Source organism: Gambusia affinis, linkage group LG09 (assembly GCF_019740435.1).
Source record: "Gambusia affinis linkage group LG09, SWU_Gaff_1.0, whole genome shotgun sequence".
Taxonomy (NCBI): Eukaryota; Metazoa; Chordata; class Actinopteri; order Cyprinodontiformes; family Poeciliidae; genus Gambusia; species Gambusia affinis.
In genome coordinates, this window is record NC_057876.1 from 26557369 (window position 1) to 26576323 (window position 18955).

The 18955-nt window shown below is 37.1% G+C and overlaps 1 protein-coding gene across 1 annotated transcript; it reads left to right on the forward strand.

Moving 5' to 3' along the window:
* The first annotated feature begins 797 nt into the window (after positions 1 to 797).
* fgf24 (fibroblast growth factor 24) lies at positions 798 to 13345 on the forward strand. The gene is made up of 5 exons (XM_044126482.1): positions 798 to 2792; positions 2973 to 3009; positions 6007 to 6184; positions 9849 to 9955; positions 11600 to 13345. The coding sequence occupies exons 1-5, from the start codon at positions 2761 to 2763 to the stop codon at positions 11876 to 11878; spliced, it is 633 nt and encodes a 210-aa protein (XP_043982417.1). The 5' UTR covers positions 798 to 2760; the 3' UTR covers positions 11879 to 13345.
* Positions 13346 to 18955: the final 5610 nt, after the last annotated feature.

Here is an 18955-nt window from a genome sequence, read left to right on the forward strand (position 1 = left end):
AAGAAAGCTATTTAATCATGTGAAAATTCTTTCCATGATTTAATTACGTTAATTCAAAGACGTTTTTCAAAAAAAGTGTTTTTTTTTAAAAAAAGACTTTTTTTTTACAGTTCTTAAATTCTGGAAGAAATTTTAGAACTGTTTTAATGCAGTTCTTAAATGCCAATAGTGCCCTGCAGAGAAAAACAAATATCTATAGTTTACATCTAATGTGTAACTAAACTGCTTTGAAGTTTTCCCAGGCGCAAAACAGTTATGTCTCATAATCTCTTGTGATCCCCTGATCTCCCTGGACCCTCTTCAGAGGGAAATGAATCTGACTAAATTGAATCACGTTATCTCAACTTGAATACGTGTTATTCAAGTTGAGACAAAAATGATTGTCTCGCGTGAACTCACGTTATGTCCCGTGATCTCACTCGGCTTCAGCACAAGATCAGTCTGACTATAATGAATCATGTTATCTCAACATGATTAAATTTCATAAACGTGAAGTTGTTGAATTTCTTGTTTATACAGCATGATTGTATCACGTTTTTGTTTGAAACATGAAATTATTTAGTTAAAAGTACATGATATTCTTTTGTTAATGTGATAACCCCCTAAGTTCATTTTTTACAGTGTAGAATTGCAAATTGCTGTTCTGTCTCAAAAAGGGCATGGATTAAACAGCAGGCGCACAATAAGTTTAATTACTATCATTTTAGTGTGAGATTGTGCTAAAAGAAAATATATTTTTATTTTAAGGCATCTTACACGTTTTTTACCAGGAGGGAAAACACTTTTTCACCTGCATCTGGGTCCCTGTTCTCCTTCCTCTGACTCACATGTGAGCACCTCAGATAACTTCCGTTGTTCTCTCTGTTCTTCAGTTGTGTTTGGAGAAATTTGTCCCAAACATGCATTGAAGAGATGGCTAGTGATTCTGACCCTCTGCTGATTGCTTCTAATCATCCTGCCTGAAAATCACTCCTCAGGTGTATTTTTATATGCAGAAAAACCTTTGTGAGGAGTGAGCAGCAACTAATGTAAGCTGGATTTGATCAAACACTAACAACCTCATATTTGTGCAACCATCATTCAAATAACCTTTTGAATAATTACTATTTACTGCACTTTCTGTGACTTCCCTCCTAGGGGTAGAGAGACTAAATTAGCTGTTTTTAGTTGTGTTACAGGGATTATTACAGTCCATTGCAGACACTGTAATAACACTTACCTACAGATAAATAATGTCTCAGATTCATTTGATCATCTCAGTGTGACTTTATCTGTAATATTCATTGATTTTTTCAAGTTTTTGAGATGTATTTTCTTAACATATCATCTAAATCAGTAGCTGGGGCTTTTCTCTTAATTTCCCACCAAACCACCAGAAGAAGACATCCCCACGCCTGGGAAGTATATGTAACCATTTAGAATCATTTTAAATGTCAATGCGTAAGGAATCCCGAGAATCCAGTTTTAATGGGACAATTAAACCGAACCACAAAGCTGATTTTCTCTCTATTATTATTTTGTTTAAATTGCAGCCTCACTTTAACATTGCCAGCTCTGTAGCACTCGTAAACACATTCGCACCTCTCTTTTATTTAAATGTCGGTTAAGTTATGGCACATAATTGAAGAGAGAAAAAAAAATGCATTTGAATGGTGTCTGGCGGAGCAGGTCCAATCCACAAACCCACACTCATTTAAAGAGGAGAGATACAGGGCAAGTTTCTGTTCCTGGAAGAGCAAAGGTACCTCAACAATCAAGTTAATTAAATCTACTGCTGGTGTCAGAAATAAAGGGAATTAGATTCATACCCATTAATTATTTTTTTTAAGTTTACACAATTTGCGTAATTAAGTATCTTAAAACTCATCTTTTAAAAATTAGATTATCACGCAGTGCTGACAGTGTTGACTTTGTTAAGGTCTAATTTCTTCTTTTTTAAAGTTTGCAAAGAAAGAAAAATCCTACTTAAAAAAAAAAAAAGTATAACCTCTCCTTGCGCTTTGCCCACCAGGAGAAAAAAAAATCTCTAAAGCTGATGGTCTCTCTGCGATTACCCTATCAGGTGCAAACCGCTGACATGTTTCCACCCACCACCAACAAAAAAGCCTCTCTGTGCCCAAATCTCCAGCCGCAGACGCACAAACACCGCTGACAGGCAGGCAGGCAGCGTTGCGCTATCATCAGCCTCTCCAGGGATCTACAACTTTTACTGTCACTGCGATATATATATATTTTTATTTTAATTTCACCTGGATAAGTTTATCTGCTTGACTTGTCTTTTGAGGACCGCTTTATTTGATTTTTTTTTTCTAACATTCATACAATGTTAGAATAAAATGTGCCTTGCAAGGTGTTGAAATCCCCCACAGGTACGGACCAAGATGAAGAGTCTGTGATCTCTGGAGGAGCAGAAGCTCAAAGGATATTTTGTTAAGTAAGGGGAATTTTTTGAGACGTCGCAGCTTGGCTCCAGTTTAAGGTGAACTTTTGATACTCCGAGGACCTGATCTGAGAAGTTAATCTTTGGGATAGCTCCCCCAACAAGGAAGCGCCCAATGTTGTACTCCGTGCCTTTCCTGCTGCATATATCCTTACATTGGGATTCAGTCTCCTGCTTACCGCCGGAGTTGTGTGCGTAAAAAGACGCGCAGCGGAGCGAAAGCCAGAGAGAGACAGAAAAGGAGGCGATCCCGCCAACCTTTCCCGGGGCTCTGAGTGTGTGGAAGCAGGTGTATTTGAGCCGTCTTTCTGAAAGCCAAGATGTCCGTGCTGCCTTCGAGGTTCCTCTACCTGTAAGCGCTCCACATCTCTCTTTGCTTTTTTATTTTTTTAGTTTTTTGCATAAACCCATGCATTCTTACCAATAGAAGTCGCCAAAAACTTCATATTTGTGTATTGCTGTCATCCAGGTAGGCTGCGTTTATTTTCCATGTAATTGCCCGTGTGATTCACTCCCCCTTCTCTCCTCCTAGGTGTTTACACTTTCTGGTTTTCTACTTCCAGCTGCAGGTACGTTTACTCTCCTCTTATAGTCTTTTTGCATGTTTATGTGCAGCTTTTTTATATGAGTCATGATAGAAGAATGACCATGTGCTACTTTTAGGGCGTTTACTATAATATAGAACGCTGAAAATTAGAATCAACACAGATGTGGAAAAAAAAACATAAATTTTTATTAAGTTAGTATATATCTATAACGTGATTGAATGTATTCTTTTCGCATTAAAATTACAAAAGCGAGCCTTTTACAATAGGTTTAATTATAAAAGTTGTAAATATTTAACGTCTTGTTTGCAGTTGGGGATTCAAGTAGCATTTTTCACTAATTCACAGCAACAGCTGGGTTGTAAACATGTAGGTGCCTGGGGTTGAAATTTGCAGTTTGAACAGATGACTCGTTTGGCGTTTGTTGCCTTGTTTTTACTAGTTTCGTCTTACTTTGAACCATAACGATTTGCAGACATCCACTCAGCTAATTGACTGCGTTGGCTTTGATTCACCCGCAGCCCGTTACCCCCACCTTTCCCGTATTAAACTATTTATCAGTTCATTGTGTGTCGTTTTAGATTGTTTTAAATAAAAATCCATGCTTTTCTCGTTTTAAAGATACAAAATTTATTAAATAAAACAAATAGCGTGGAACTCATAAAAACACAAATTTAACAAAGTATCAAATAAAAAACGCAGCAAATATTTGATGAATAAAATTCTTGCCCGTTTTACGTCTAGAATTTTTTTTCCTCTAGATTGTTTTATTGCATGTTCAAATTTGGGTATTCTCATAAAGAAAATAAATAAACACAAGAACTCTTGCACAATTTGACTCATTTTTAGGTTCTAACAGGATATCAGCATACTTTTTTATTGCTTAAACATACTGAATCATGGATAAAAATAATATGCACTCTAGTTATTTTTTGGTATTAGAAAAGGGCAGAAGATCATTCTCATTGTTGATCTTTAAGTGTCTTTCTGTAGATCATGAATATTTTTGATCAAACTGATGTTTATGATTTTATGAAGAGAAACATAGGAGATGAACCACAGTTGGAAGTGAGGGCATCACCAGCACGAGAGTGTGCTTCAGTACCTGCCTGCATGCGTGTGTGTGTGTGTTCTGTAGATAGCATGGCATATCTTAGATGGATGCAACAACTGAGTTTCCTCCGTGAGGCCAGACTTTTTGATGTGGAGACAATATCCATTTTCATGCTGCATCTCTGCAGGAAGGAGACGGTGTGATAAAAACTATTGTCGTGAGCATTCACCTCAGCCATGTGCTTAGGCTTGCCTCTCCATTGAGATGAAATCCAACTGTCTACTGAGCACACCTTTGTATTTGTTTAGAGAGGGGAAGATTTGGGATAAATCCCTCAGCAGCTCAGCGAAGCTATGTTTTGTTGTGTGGTAACTCTTTTTTCACTCCTCAGCTTTGAGGTTCATGTTTGACAACAGATCACGCTGATGAACAGCTTTGAACATATTTGTGGAGAGTTTGGCATGAAGTGCTTGCAGTTGGAAACATGTCTCAGTCGAAATTGGAATGCAACATCTTTGGCTGTTGCAGTAGTGACACCTTCTCCCCTCATTTGTCTAGCCTTTGTGGCTGTTGTAGCTTTACCAACATGCTGAGAGAAAGCAGAAAAGCACAACTTTCTGTTTGGAAACATATATTTATATCCAGATTTATTGTTTTGGTCCAAGTCCAAACAAGTGCTTTACTTTGCAAAATGTGAATTTTTAGTGCAGGGTAGAGTTTGGGTTTTTCTTGTTGAGGCTGTTGTTGTCACATTCTGTCCACTTGTTGTTTGTATCCAAGTGATTTCAAAGAAGCTAAAACACAGAAGACAATGGTCGCTGTAACAAGCAATTTTTATATTTGTCAAAATCAATATTATACTCTCAAATACGTTGTTTTATAAGTTTTAAGAATGGTTGTTCTTGAGGCTTTATTTGTAGTAGAATGTGTATGTCAAAGCTTAAACAAGGCATTTTAGAGATAAGAAAACATCTGAATGAGGAAGAAGGACATCAGGAGCCTAAACAAGTTTGCATTTGGATTTGACAAAGTTGTTTGTGTTTCCTGTCTGATGTAAAGGATTTGTTCTCCGGAGGTTAATGTTTCACCTCGTGTTTTTGCTACATGTCATCAATTCACCGAAGTTAAATCAACAAGCACTATGAGTATGCAATCTGTATATAATTAGCCACCTGAGATCAGCCACATAAAAAGCCATTACTGTGCAATTACCACACCATATACAGCTGGGGAGATGGGATCACGGCGTGAACCGAGATGCCAGGGCTTCTGAAAGTATACGTTTCCTCTCGCTCTTCCACATGTTGGGTCACAGTTGCTTTTCTGGCATGCTGCCAAATATTTTTCCACATCTTTATGTCAGGTCTTAGGTAACTCAGAAACATCAAGATGGTGAGAGACAGAAGGGAGATTTTTGCAATTTGATTAAAAAATCTCCAACAAGAGAGTCTTTGTGGTTTAAGGTGCTTCTTTCTTCCTCGCTCATGTCCTCCGCCTGCTGCATTTTCTAATTTATGGACCCTATTTGGCCTACAGGCAGATATTTGTTTGATGATAGTGCAACAGGTCTGGATGCTTCAGGTGTATAATTGCTAGTGGCTTGGTTGCTTGTGGAAATGAAGTACAGGTTTCTCAATACTGCCTGAGGCAGACTATATACTGTGCCCCAGTGCTCACAAACAAGGCTTCTCTGCAGGCTTTGCACTTGTTCTGTTGGAGTTTTACTCAAACATACTCTCCATTTGTGTGTGTGCTAATGTGGTTAGCTTCTTGTAAATGCATATAAAATGTGTCACCTTAGAGGGGAGAAACAATAAATCTCTGCAGTTCCAAATTTCTATGTTGTTATCTTGGTTTTTACACCCTAAAGCACTTTTCTTTTGACATAGAGCCCATAAAACCAACAGCACATATTACTATCAACATCTGTGTTTTGACGGTCTCGTTGTATATTTCCTCTTCTGCAGGAATCGCAGCAGAGCACTGCCGATTTCAGGTTTTACATTGAAAACCACACGAGGAACCCGGATGACCTGAGCCGAAAGCAGGTCCGGATCTACCAGCTCTACAGCAGGACCACGGGCAAACACGTCCAGATCCTGGGGAAGAAAATCAATGCCAATGGAGATGATGGGGGCAAGTATGGTATGGGAGAATTTCTGTGCATCTCACTTGATACTTTAACTAGTCTGAGATCGCAAATCCAGCTAAAATAAAAGTTTTGGTGCTTCTAGAAACTTCTTCTTAACTCCGACCCTTTAGGCTGTTTGCTCTTCATTGTTCTGAGGTTGTTTTCTGTTTGCCTAGTGCAGGAGGAGTTGGTTTTGGAAGACAGACATTAGTGAATGAGGATGGATGAAAATCTGCTGAAACAACCAACCTTGCTGAGGATCTCTATGATGGCAAATATCAAAGATGCACCAAATCAATCAGACAGATATTGACTCTGATCAGTGATTGGCAGATCTATGCTAAAAAAAATCTTAGTTTCTCTTAATGTTTATTAAATTAATCTAAACTATCATCCATAATTTTCAGTCTATATGTTTATCAATAAGCAATGTCTACTTGATTCACCCCCGGGAGTTTAACAGAAAAAATCAGATACTGGTTAAAGAAATTTGCTTTAATGCTTAGATGTTAATGATCTTATAAAGCCATCATACTATGTTGGATTCAAAAGCACTCATTCTGTAAAGGAACATGTAGCATACATTTAGTCTTTTATCTGTTACTGACCTTGAAAAAAATGGCTGGTTGGACTTCAAATAAAACCAAGAAAACTTGGTTAGTTGCATCTCTGGAAAATATCAGTTGTTTTTTTCTTGATATCTCAACCAGAAGGTGTTGATCTTTGTTCAGTTTTTCCATCAATGTTTTGGTGAATGTGATATTTCTTTCATGAGGAAAAGTGGCTCTTTGTCTCTGTAAGGTGAAGATTGAGTTTTGGTTATTTAAGCAATAGAGCTGATAGATCTTTTATATTTGAAAATGCTAAGCATTTGAACATAACAACCACAAAAAATGCCGCTGGAGGATTTTGGTCTGAAATGAATTATCCACCTTAAATCTCACCACTTAGCTCTGCACATGCTTTTTCATTACTGCAGTTCAAATATGGCGGATGGCTAAATGGATGGTCAGTAAAGCACTCTTTGATGTAGCCTGTGCCGCGCTTCCCTGCAGATATTTTTTTCTCATAACAGCTGACTCACAGCTCCAAAATTGCCGGTCTTGAATGCCTCTGAGTCAGTGCGTTCATTGCAGATGCGCGCAGGCGAAGTTTCCTCACTGCTTGTTAGAGCTTGAGTGGAAGCAGATCCAATTTTTCCCATGAGCCTTTGCCAATTCTCTCCCCCTCTTCCCCGTCCCTCACCACCTCCTCCCCATCCAGCTGCAGTACCTGGCACCTGTGAACTCCTTTGCACTCACTAGTAATGTTCACTTTGAAAGATTGTAGTCTGGCGGCAAAAGGCCCAGAAAAAAACAAAACAAAACAAAAAAAAAACAAGAAAAAAAAAACAGACATACCAAACTTGGTTGCAGACCTTTGACTTCAGATCTCATATTTGTACATCTGAAGTACAAGAATTATAATCCATCATAAGTACTAGTATATCATATGTGTTACTTTAAAAAAAACTAAAACACACCTCTTCCAGATCTGTCCATTGTAACTGATGTCTGTTGTCCTCTAAAAGTGGGCAGTGTAATGTAAAAGCACGAGTCTAATTGAAAAAGGCTGCAAAGTGGAATAAAAACACAATTTCTGTTTGACTTTTTAGACAGACGTCTATCTATTGAGGCCAACACATGGCTGTAACTACCATTTTTCATATTGTTGCAATGCACCAAAAGCATAAAAAATAGTCCGAAAAGAGATTAATATTTTCTTTTTCACTCACAGTCATCCAGTCTGCTCAGCGTTTGTTTCTCACGTTTTGATCAGATTTATCTCAAATAATAATAAGTCTAATTTTAGCTTGACATCCTTAGGAAAATGGAACAAAACTCTCACTAAAAATGCTATTCAAAAATAAAAATTAAAGCTGTTCCTTCTGATTTGTAATTTCTTACCAACGGAGGATGTTAAAAAATCTATTTTGCCTGCATTTTCTTCTTAATGTACATATATCAGTACTCACTTCACAAAATCAAAGTCAGAAAAAATCCAAAGAAGAGAGTAAAAAATATTGGGATTAAACAAACAGGAAAAAGAAGAAAAGAAAAACAAATGTCCTATTTAACTCAGCCTTCTCAAAAATAACACAACAGAATAAACTACAGTTGGCTATCCTTGTTAAAATATATTTATTACTATATACAACATTATTTTTTATGTAATAAGATACTTCAAATTGAGTAAAATTCTCAAATTAGCTATTGTGAAGTCATCATCCAAATAATTGAAGGGTTTTATTTTACAAACAGAAATACACATCTGATTGTCAGTGTATGTTTATGATCATTTTATACACATGTTTGGATTAAGTTTGTGATTATTTAACGCTTAGTTAGTGGTACTGATGACAACAAAGTTTATAAAAGGGGGAATGGCGATTGCAATAGGAGGTTGCCCCACAATTGGGGGGTTGATGGTTCGATCCCCACTCCACCCGCCACATTCATTGTGTCCTTAGGCAAGACACTTACCCACCTTGCCTGCTGGTGGGGGACAGAGAGTCTAGTGGCGCTGGTGCAAGGCAGCCTCGCTTCTGTCAGACCTGCCCTGGGGCAGCTGGGGCTACTATTCAGTAACTCGGAATGGGTGAATGATTGTAGTGTGAAGCGCTTTGGGGTCCTCTAGACTTGATAAGGTGCTATACAAGTACAAAGCCAAAATATTACAATTTTATTATGATAACGACACTCACTGATATGCTTAGAATCCAAACCTTAAGCTAACAAGCTTGGGTGAGTTACAGACATTGAATTTGCAAAAAGAGAGGAAAGAAAAGGTTGAAACCTATTCTATAAATATGTGAACCGGTCGGATTGGATTTTCCTTTTTTTAAAATGCAGCTCAAGAGAGCCAAACTAATCTATCTAATTGTAAAACCAAGGTGGTACCAAAGGAGAGGGAATTGCTATCCCCTCCCAAACTTTTCAGAGAGGTCACCTACTTCCCACCTTTTCTCTCAAGGTTTGATTTTAGGGTGGGAGTTACTTCTGCCCATCCCATTCCCTTCCACTATTCTTCCCCTGCTCCCTTGAGCGCTACTGAATGGCCCTGTGTGTTAAACAAATGGATCATCTTAACTTTTTGATTGAGTGAGCACAAACTAAAGGGAACTTGAAACCTAATCCTGAGGGGCACATGACTGCTCCACAAACGTTTGGCAGATTTCTTTGCTGGTCTGAGGGCGAGTGCAGACAAAGGTGACCTTGCAGGGGTGAGCATTTTGGATGGGAGCAGGAGCGGGGTGTCGGGGGCTCGGAAGAATAAAGGAGCCGTCAGGATACATCTTTAGAGTGCATTATGGCCATGTCAAGTCATGACAGAGATCTGTTGGTCTGACTGGTCATTATTTTTGCCAAAGCTACTTGGTTAAAATAGCTTTGGTATTTTTACCAAGAGTAGATTCTTACTAATGCTTGGAATCTTAGAGACTTTTAAAAATAAACAAAGAATTACCCCTTGTGCATTTTTAACTGAATCGCTCAATATTTGGAAGTTACATTTAAGAAAAACATGCAATGCATGCAAAGGTGTTTTTTGTCTTGCGAGAAGAAATGTACAGGAAGAAAGTTTGTGCTAGAAGACAATTCAGGGACTCTTACTAAGTCTGCTGTGTCTTTTCTTTTCCAGCCCTTCTTGTTGTGGAGACGGAAACATTCGGAAGTCACGTTCGAATAAAAGGAAAAGAAAGTGAACATTATATTTGCATGAACGACAAGGGCAAAATTGTTGGAAGGGTGAGTATGGCTGATTTTATTTATTTTGGAATATTTTCAAAAGATTAATTTGACAACACCTTAATATTAGAACCTGCATTTTAGACTTAGCCTTTAATCCTGTCTGAATTATGGATGGATGGAGGGAAGGATGGATGGATGGATGGATGGATGGATGTATGGATGGATGGATGGATGGATGGATGAATGGATGGATGGATGGATGGATGGATAGATGGATGGATGGATGGATTTAGTAGGACCTCGTATCGTTTTTCTCTTTGTGTTTTTTGCACAACTGAACAAAACCCCTTTGATAACGCAAAGCTATTCTTCCATTACGTAATCAGCCAACTCCTTTGACACTCGATCAGTCAATTACTGACTGGAATCACCACAATGCATCGAGAGACTAACGGTCACTTAAGAGGAATTTTGTTGCACTTCTATCACTTAGTCACACCAGGTGGCCACAAGAGCAAGATGACTACATGTGACCACAAATAACCACTTAGATTTGTAAAAATAGTTGAAAAAGTTTGTTGTTCTCAGAGACACATAGTTCGGTTCCATTAATAACTCAGACTGCTTGTATATTTAGCTCCCTTTTTTTATAGATGTAAATGGGATGAGTTTTTCTTTCTTTTTTTTTAGAAAATGAAAGTAGGACATACTGCTTTTTCATAGTAATAAGCAGAGTGTTCACAGTTACATTTATTTACACATTTACTGCAGGATATGCTGGAATGAAAACCATTGTCTGAAATAATGGACATTGTGAACCCAGTGTTTTTGCCTGAAAAGACATAAAGTAAAGTTATCATCTTTACTTAATTTACATTATTCCATTAAACTAATATTTGATTTTATGACACATTTATAACTCATTATAAAACGTTTTCAATACAAATAAGCATGGAGTGGAGCTATAATTTTATGATGTAAAGCAAATATTCTGATTTAAATTCCTCCTCCCATCATAAACTTTTAAACTGTCATTTATAAATTCTTAACAACATTAGCAAAAAATCTAATTGTTACTGCAGTGATTCTTATGTAATATTGCAATTTGCTGTCTGCCAGGTAATATTTGTATCTGTAATCCTCTTGAGTTTGCATTTCTGATGTTCATAGCTTGTACTTTTTAAAATTGTCTGATAGTTTCATGTAGATATATCATCAATAACGGATCTCCACAAACACAGATATGTCTTTGTAACAACCTGACTGTGAGCAAGCTCTTGCACTCTCAGGGAAATTTAGAAGTTTTTCTTTTTACGTAAAGTTTGCCCAAATGTTTACCAGGATCTTTGTTTATTGTCAAAACTAATTTAAATGTATTTTAATTAAGGTTAAATAAAGATTTTGTTGGTGCCATCTGGCAGATTTCTATTTGATGGCAGTGCATCCAATAAAACCTCAGAAAACTGAGGTATACATTTGTCCAACAAATGGCAAAGAAATAAGGTCACAGATGCAAACGTGATTGTTGACATTGGAAATTTTATGCCAAATAAAGAATAAAAAAACCTGATTAAAGCAAGCATCTTTACCTGATTAACTTTGTGCTCAAAAAGTTAATAACATACTGATGCTAAAACAGGCATAACTGAAAAATATTTGGTGTTTCTGTGTTATTGATGTTGTCCATTTTCTGTTCTTCAGCCTGATGGAAGGAGGCAGGAGTGTGTCTTTGTTGAGGAATTCCTGGAAAACAACTACACGGCTCTTGTGTCGGCCAAGTACAAAGGATGGTACCTTGGCTTCAACCGGAAGGGCCGGCCCAAGAAAGGCTCACGCACCACGCAGAGGCAACAGGAAGTCCACTTCATGAAGCGCCAGCCTAAGGGTCGAGTGGACCCGTTGGAGGAGTTCCGTTTCACCACAGTAACTAAGCGGACACGAAGGGCTCGGCGATTAAAAACCAACCCCAAGAGGAACTGAAGGGGCCGTTGGGAAAAGCACTAGATGTCCTCACAGGAGGAGACAGAAATTGAAAATCTCAAACTTCTAAAAGAATCAACTTAAAGACTATGCTTCTGTAAAGAAAGACAAACTAAAAGAACAAAAAGTCAAAGATGTTTTATTTTTGTATTTCAGGATGACTGAATATTTCCTGACTCTTGGATTCTCCTGGGTTGATGTCATTGTGCTAATGTTTCTGTCATGTTATTTATACTGGATAAACTCAAGGACCTCTGAGAGAACTCGTGTCGCTGCTGTCCTCAGCCACGTTTGAACTGCAAGCTGAAGGCATACTTTCTTTTTGACAATGGGAGCTGAAGCAGGAGCTGACGCAATGTTATAAAAATCAGCCAACTAGAGATTTATTGGAATACCTGTCGGTTTTTGTTTGTGTTGCCCCTGACAACGCGGATCCCATACTTTCCACTGGAATTAGACACCATGGAGATGAAACGGAGAGAGGCGGCAGGTGACACCGCGCTGCCGGGATAACTGTGTAGCTTTGAGTGCAATATTTTACAAGTCTCTTGTCCTCTACGTTCTTTCCATATGTCTTTCATCCCTAAAAGTCACTTGTGGCTCCTGGAATGCGCTGAAACCTCGCAGTCCCCAGTGAGATCTTCATGACATTTCCATGCAGCCTGCGATTCAGCTGAAACGCAACGTGCTTTGACGAGTCCAACGCCCATTGTAATTTTAGTCTTGTTTAAACACTGAAAGGAAACAGTACAAACAAAAAAAAAAAAACAGCGTAATTCCACACTGTCTTCCAGCTTCAACACACGTGGAGAAGGTTGTTAATCCCTTTTGTCTGTTTCTGTTAGCTCTTCGTCACATGTGTTAAAACTGTTTCAGATATGGATTCCTTTTATTCCTAAACTGAGAGCTTGCCAGCCTTTTGGGGCTGACAATGACTTCCTCTACCTCTTTTGCTTATCTTTACCTGTTCTGATTGTCTGTGTTCAGTTAATCTCAACTTTGACCTTAAACTCAGCTCTTCTTCTTTTCTTTCACTCACTTGAAAATGCTTTTGGAAAAAAAAAGCATACCAACCATCCACAGAAAGGAAATCTGTGCATTATCCTAGATTATTTTATAAACCTCCTTCTGATGATTAAAGCTTCTTCTCAAATACTGAGATGACAGGATTCAGAGAATCCTTTCAGCCAGATTTCATGTCTGAATCATAAAAAGGGAAAACACTTTGCTTCTCACCAACAACAAACTCCAGGTTTTTTCACCAGTAGTTTGTATTTACCTGACCCCTGGCAGGTCTTTTTGTATGAGTTGCTACTAACAACATGACACATTTATGTTTATTTTAAACAAATCTAAGCAAAAAATAATTTTATGACTATTATTAAGATATTTATTGTCTCCTTTTGTAAATAAAATGTGAGTTTTATTTGGCCTCTTTTAATAAAATGAGGACTGTATTTAAAAAAATTTGTGTTTATTACATAAATACCTTCATGTGTCTCATTTTAAGAATATTTTTGACTATGTACCCACTGAGAGTATGACAATCTTTGAAAGATGAATGCTGCAGGTAGAAGGTGGTTCAACATAGCGTACATTCCCTTCTCTGCATACTGCCAAGGTATGCATTTTTATATACAAACTCAGGAGAGTGAGGTCTGCTTTTAAGGTCATCTCTTTAAAAAAAAACTATTGCAACATCTCTCAGAGCTTTTTATATCACCACAAAGGCCTCCGAGAGTTCACAAATCTGGTGACTTTACTGCAATGTTGATAGGGTTACATCTGCAAAAGTCATCATTGGATGAGAAAGTAGTAGTAGTATTTCAGTGTCTAGTTTTTGTTAAAATTACAAAAATGGAATGGACCACAAGCAGGATATTTTTTTCCAATGAAAGAAAAGGCAATGAGAGAAAAGACAAAGAGCACATAAGCTATAACTTTTTATGCAAGTGCTATGCCCTTTGAATGTATAAACTGACACTATTTTGGAGTCTTTTGCATGTTTTTAAAAGTGTTAAAGGAATGCAGAGTAGCACATTTCATAATGCTGTGTGCAGGAATGATGTTTACAGTTACTGTCAGACTGAAAGATGGAGGCTTTGAAGGGGGAAAAATACTCGTGTTTAAATTCCTTGCGATCTTATCAGGGCCCCCCCTCCTTCGCTCCACTCTGGTAGTCACCTCCAGCAGATCCAGAGATTCCCCATTCTGTCATGGGATTTCAAATGTCTGACCTGCTTTTAGAGGTGGAAACAGAGTGCTCGACGTGTGACCCGGTGATGCACCATTAACGTAATGGATCCGCACTGAACACTCTTTGTCTTCAGGGGTTTGCTGTAAGAGGTCTGGGGGATTTTGAAGAATAGTTTATGTGGTTTAAACTTGACTGGATGTTGTGTTTCTTTTTTTTCTTTCTTTGTACGTTGCATGAGAAATAATAATAATAAAAACGGCAAGCGGGGGCTTCCAGAAAGGTTTGTAGTGAGTGGCCAGATCTGGGCCACTCATTAGCTTCAGGTGGGATACTTCAGAATTAAATAAAAATATTGATCCTCTTTGACATTGTTTCAGCCAAATAGTTTGTTAAAGTAAGCTTTTAGGTACGTGTGTACCTGATTCAATTATTAGGAGAGGCTTTTTTGGCTACTAACAATAGTTACAATGGTATTTTTGACATAAATATAAGATCCAGGTGTTATATGATCGTAGGGCCAAGATAGAGTAACAAGTACACCTGTTGTTGCTTCAGTATGTGCAGATATTTCTGTGAAACGTAACTTCAATCATGAAAGACCGACTCATTCATGGATTTTTCTGTAGAGCAGATTTCAGATATTCTTAAGATCAGGTTACTGACTAGTGTTTTCAAACCAACCAATCTTGGAGCCATCACTTATTTTCCTTGGTACTGGTTTAATGTAACTTCAAGGGCTAAACTAAGGAAGACAAAGTAGTTTGCTTCTACGGTAGTGCCAACATGCTTTCCACTGAGTGTATTAATGCATATTTGGTGTTTGAACATAAATACTTGGTGTCCAAAATTTTAAGATAAGGCTCTATGAAGGGACAAAAGGAAAACTTGGTAATATAAATAAATAATTGTTGTAAATTATCAAAGTTTTTTCTTTGCTCTCTTAAATTCACAATAAACAATATTTATGAATATAATATAATATAATATAATATAATCTATACTTACCACCGTTGCTCCCTCTGTTTCTCTGTAAATAAAAATATATCCTATTTGTTTGGTCAGTACAAATATAAGTACTTTTAATTTATTCCTAGCAACTGAAAATCTCTACATCTTATGGCATTAGTGTCTAACGTTTAGTTAAAACACCCTTTAACTAGTTGAGGAATCCAACTTTACACACTCTAGTTATGTGAGAATGAGGCTTTTCTTTCCTTTTACCCCTCGTACTGCATACTTCAAACTTGACCAAGCACAACCAAACAGCATCTGGGTATATTGACATTTAAACGAGTGCCAATGGTTTAAAACATGTCAGCCCATTCGCAATAAGGAGATGACATTTTTGCATAAGCCTCCCGCTAGGCTTTTCTCTGATTCAACCTTTGATCATTGGAGGCTGGATGGTCTTGGAAGTGGACCAATAACTTCAAAACGAAACATAGAATTCCCTTTTGCAAAGCTTAGCCTCCTTCAGAAAGGAGGTGGAATCTTTAAAAGCAGTCCTGCCTGCCAAGTAGGTTTTATTCTATTATTAGAAAGATCGCTGCATGCTAAAACTTTGCACAATGGGTACAGTATGACCAGGACTGTGTCAATATGGAGAGAGAAAAAAACTTGTGGTTCTGAATAAGTTATACAAGTTTTAGTGCAACAACAACAAAGTGGTTTCTTTGGCCTGGAGCTCAGCAGCCACACACTTAACAATTAGCCTTGTCAACAGAAAAGTACATTCTTTGAGGCATAAAACAAGCTTTGTCTCTATGAAAGTAACTGAAATTGTTCCTCTAAGTCTGTAAAAAAATTGAAAAATATGAAGCCAAATAAAACAAAGTTCAAGCTACTCTATACCTCGTGCCGCTGAATGGAGTCTCAGGTCACGCCATAGAGTGTCTAAACAACATTGTTGCTACCAACTTACCCTAAATGCTGACCACAGCTGACTGGTTGCCTTTTATGGCTGGATTCCACACGGGAAACACTCTGTGATGCTCAAAGTATTTTTTTTACATAAATGGCTGAGTTGTGTTTTTCCAGGATTACAAATGTGCTTACTGTACGTACACTTTATGCAAAGCCAGACCTCTTTTGCTTTCCTCTGAACAACATGTAAAGTCAAACAGTTAAGAGACAACAATAAAACTTTTTGTAGATTTTTTTTTTTTTTTTTCAGAATCACATGAGAATTTGGTATCTTTCCAACAACAATGATGTAAAACAAACTAATCGTTTCAAATATTAAATACTGGATTTAAACTGAAAAAACTATTTTTCTCAATTAAGTTTTACACTAAATGAAGCACCACAAAACACAAGGTAACTTAACTGTAACCCCAGTAAGCAGACACTTTAATTAAATACTCATTTTACTTAGTAAATTATTTTATTTATATCTCTGTACATGTCACTAAAATGTTATTACAAAGATGCAAACACAAACCAATATTTAGTCTTTTAATTGTATTTAACTGGACTTGTTTTCCATTTCAACTTTTGCAACAATTTCTTTCTCTCTCTCTCTCGCTTTGTCTTTTAAGAAAGTTTCAACTATAATTGAAGTTTCAACTATAAATAAAAATTTTTTATTGGGATTTTATGAGACACACTAACACAAAGTGGTGCATGTGCATGGTTTTCCTAACCTGTCATTAAAATCTGATGTTTTTACCTATGTAAAACATCATTATCTGTGATCTGCTTCGCTGTTCCTATTGAAGGAATTCATCCCCACAGCATGATGCTCAGGTCATAATGTTCACTGTGTTTTCAGGTTGCTCTGACCAGAGCACCTTCTTTCACATGTTTGTTGTGTATCCTGCATAACTTGTTACCAGGTGCAAATGTCTGTCTTCTGGCTATTCTTTCAGAAAGACCAGAAATGTAGATGGAGTTTGTCTGATTACCAGTTTATTTTTATGTTTTAATCTTCTTTTGACTTTATCCTTGACCTTCCTGTTGTGATACTTGGTTTTTATGATGCTCTTTCTTCATTAATGTTCCCTAACAAAGCTCTAAGCTCTTCATGGAACAGATGCATGTATTTGTAATTTTACTTTTAAAAACAGAAAACTAAAACAGAATGTTCTTTGTGGTCTGTCACATAAAATCTCAATAGAATATTGTGGCTGTAACATCAAAGAAACTGAAAATCTTCAATATCAAAGCTTTTGCATGGCACTGTATTTATTTTTATGATTCAGTTCATCTTATCATTAAATTAATACATTTTGTTCAAATCTGTGGTTAAAATAAAAGGACAAAATAACAACAACAACATTTGGAGTTTGGTCAACAAGTGACCTGGAAAGTTGTCTGTCTTTATATTAAATTAAACAAGACAATGGATTATTAATTTAAAGGAGTGCACCCTTTAAGTATTTCATAAAATGTATCTAAACTCTTATTTTCTTACCCCAGCTTAAACTTTGAAACAAGTTTGATAGCATTTTAAATATGTGATGTATTTAAAAGTCAGAGACATGGAGAGGAAGAGATAAAAAAAACAAAAAAAAACATGTAAGACATGCATCATTACAATATTCAAAAACATGAACCTCTTCACTAATATAATATGGGGAAAAAATTCAAAGGACTTTTATTCCTTCGTCTGTCTGTAATATAACATAAAGGTAAAACCATAAAATGACATAAACACAAACGCATAAAGATTGTCTCTTTCACAAACAAACACACGTCAGCCCTGGTCCCAGCATCAACAGATGCCAGGTGACACAGCTCATTAACTTCTCCTTTCTCCTATTCTTTTGGCCCCTCATTGTCTTGAGATATGAGATGAGCCTTTGTTGAGAGTTTTGTCCCCTTTTCTCTCGGCCAGGCAGGGCCCATAATTAGTGCTTCGCGCTGGGCGTACTTTCTCACAGGGCTACGACACAATTAATCAGCACTTTCCCACCAATAGGCAGAAGCTGCTTGATTCTATCAAGGCCACATTTTTGGGTTCTGACGCCTTTTTCCAATAATGGTATAACTAGCACACAACAGAAGTTTTTTTTTTCTTTAAATAATAAATGGTGCAATCAAAGAATGGCAGATTAATAGAAGCATCAAACTCTCCTTAACGTTCAGTAGTCAGACATTCATATGGCAGTTTCATAGTTTAGGTCAGTGCATGAGTCAGAATTCAGAGCTATGTTACATAAAATGAAAAAAGTGAGAGACTGAACAAAAATGACATCAGCATGTTGCAACTCAACAGGAGCTCCACCTCGTTTTCTTCCATGCTCCACAATTTCATTCTTTCTCTTCAGTCATGCATCCTACTTATATTCAGAACAACTCCACTTTTTGTCAAAATTTGTAATAGTTTTGCATAAAGAAAAGCATAAAGTGACGAGAACCTGACGTAAAGTCTTTCCATTATAAAAGCAGATATAGAGGAAATAGAACACAAAGATTTCCAAATAAAAACACTCTTTTCATTCTTTTTCTGAAATATGACAAAACATGGCAACAGAAATAAATCTCACAAGCAAACAGGCAAGTTAAAGTAAATTAAAACAAAATACAGTTATCAAAATAGGCATAAATGTATTCCATTTGAGCTTTCATTAGTTAGTTTGGACCCGTCTTGTACCAGAATGGAATGGTTATGCAACAAACAACAATAAAATTATGTGTACAAGTTTGAATTTGTTCTGCACTTTGTGATTCCAAAACATCTCAACTTCCTCTTGGTGTTTTTGAATGACTGTAGCAAGATGTTTCTTTGCCATCATAAACGGGATTGCTCGATTGACCATTACTCTGAGGCAGGGGTCAGCAACTCCAGTGCTTGCGTACCACTGTCCTGCAAGTCTTGGATGTTTCCCTGCTACAACACACCTGAAAAAATGAATGGTTTATGACCAGGACTTTGCAGA

Bases quoted from the DNA above. Each gene is read 5' to 3' on its own strand.
- fgf24 (XM_044126482.1), top strand. From the start codon at position 2,761: ATGTCCGTGCTGCCTTCGAGGTTCCTCTACCT. The intron at 6,185-9,848 runs GTATGGGAGAAT...TTTCTTTTCCAG, and splicing joins AGATGATGGGGGCAAGTATG to CCCTTCTTGTTGTGGAGACG. The intron at 9,956-11,599 runs GTGAGTATGGCT...TCTGTTCTTCAG, and splicing joins AGGGCAAAATTGTTGGAAGG to CCTGATGGAAGGAGGCAGGA.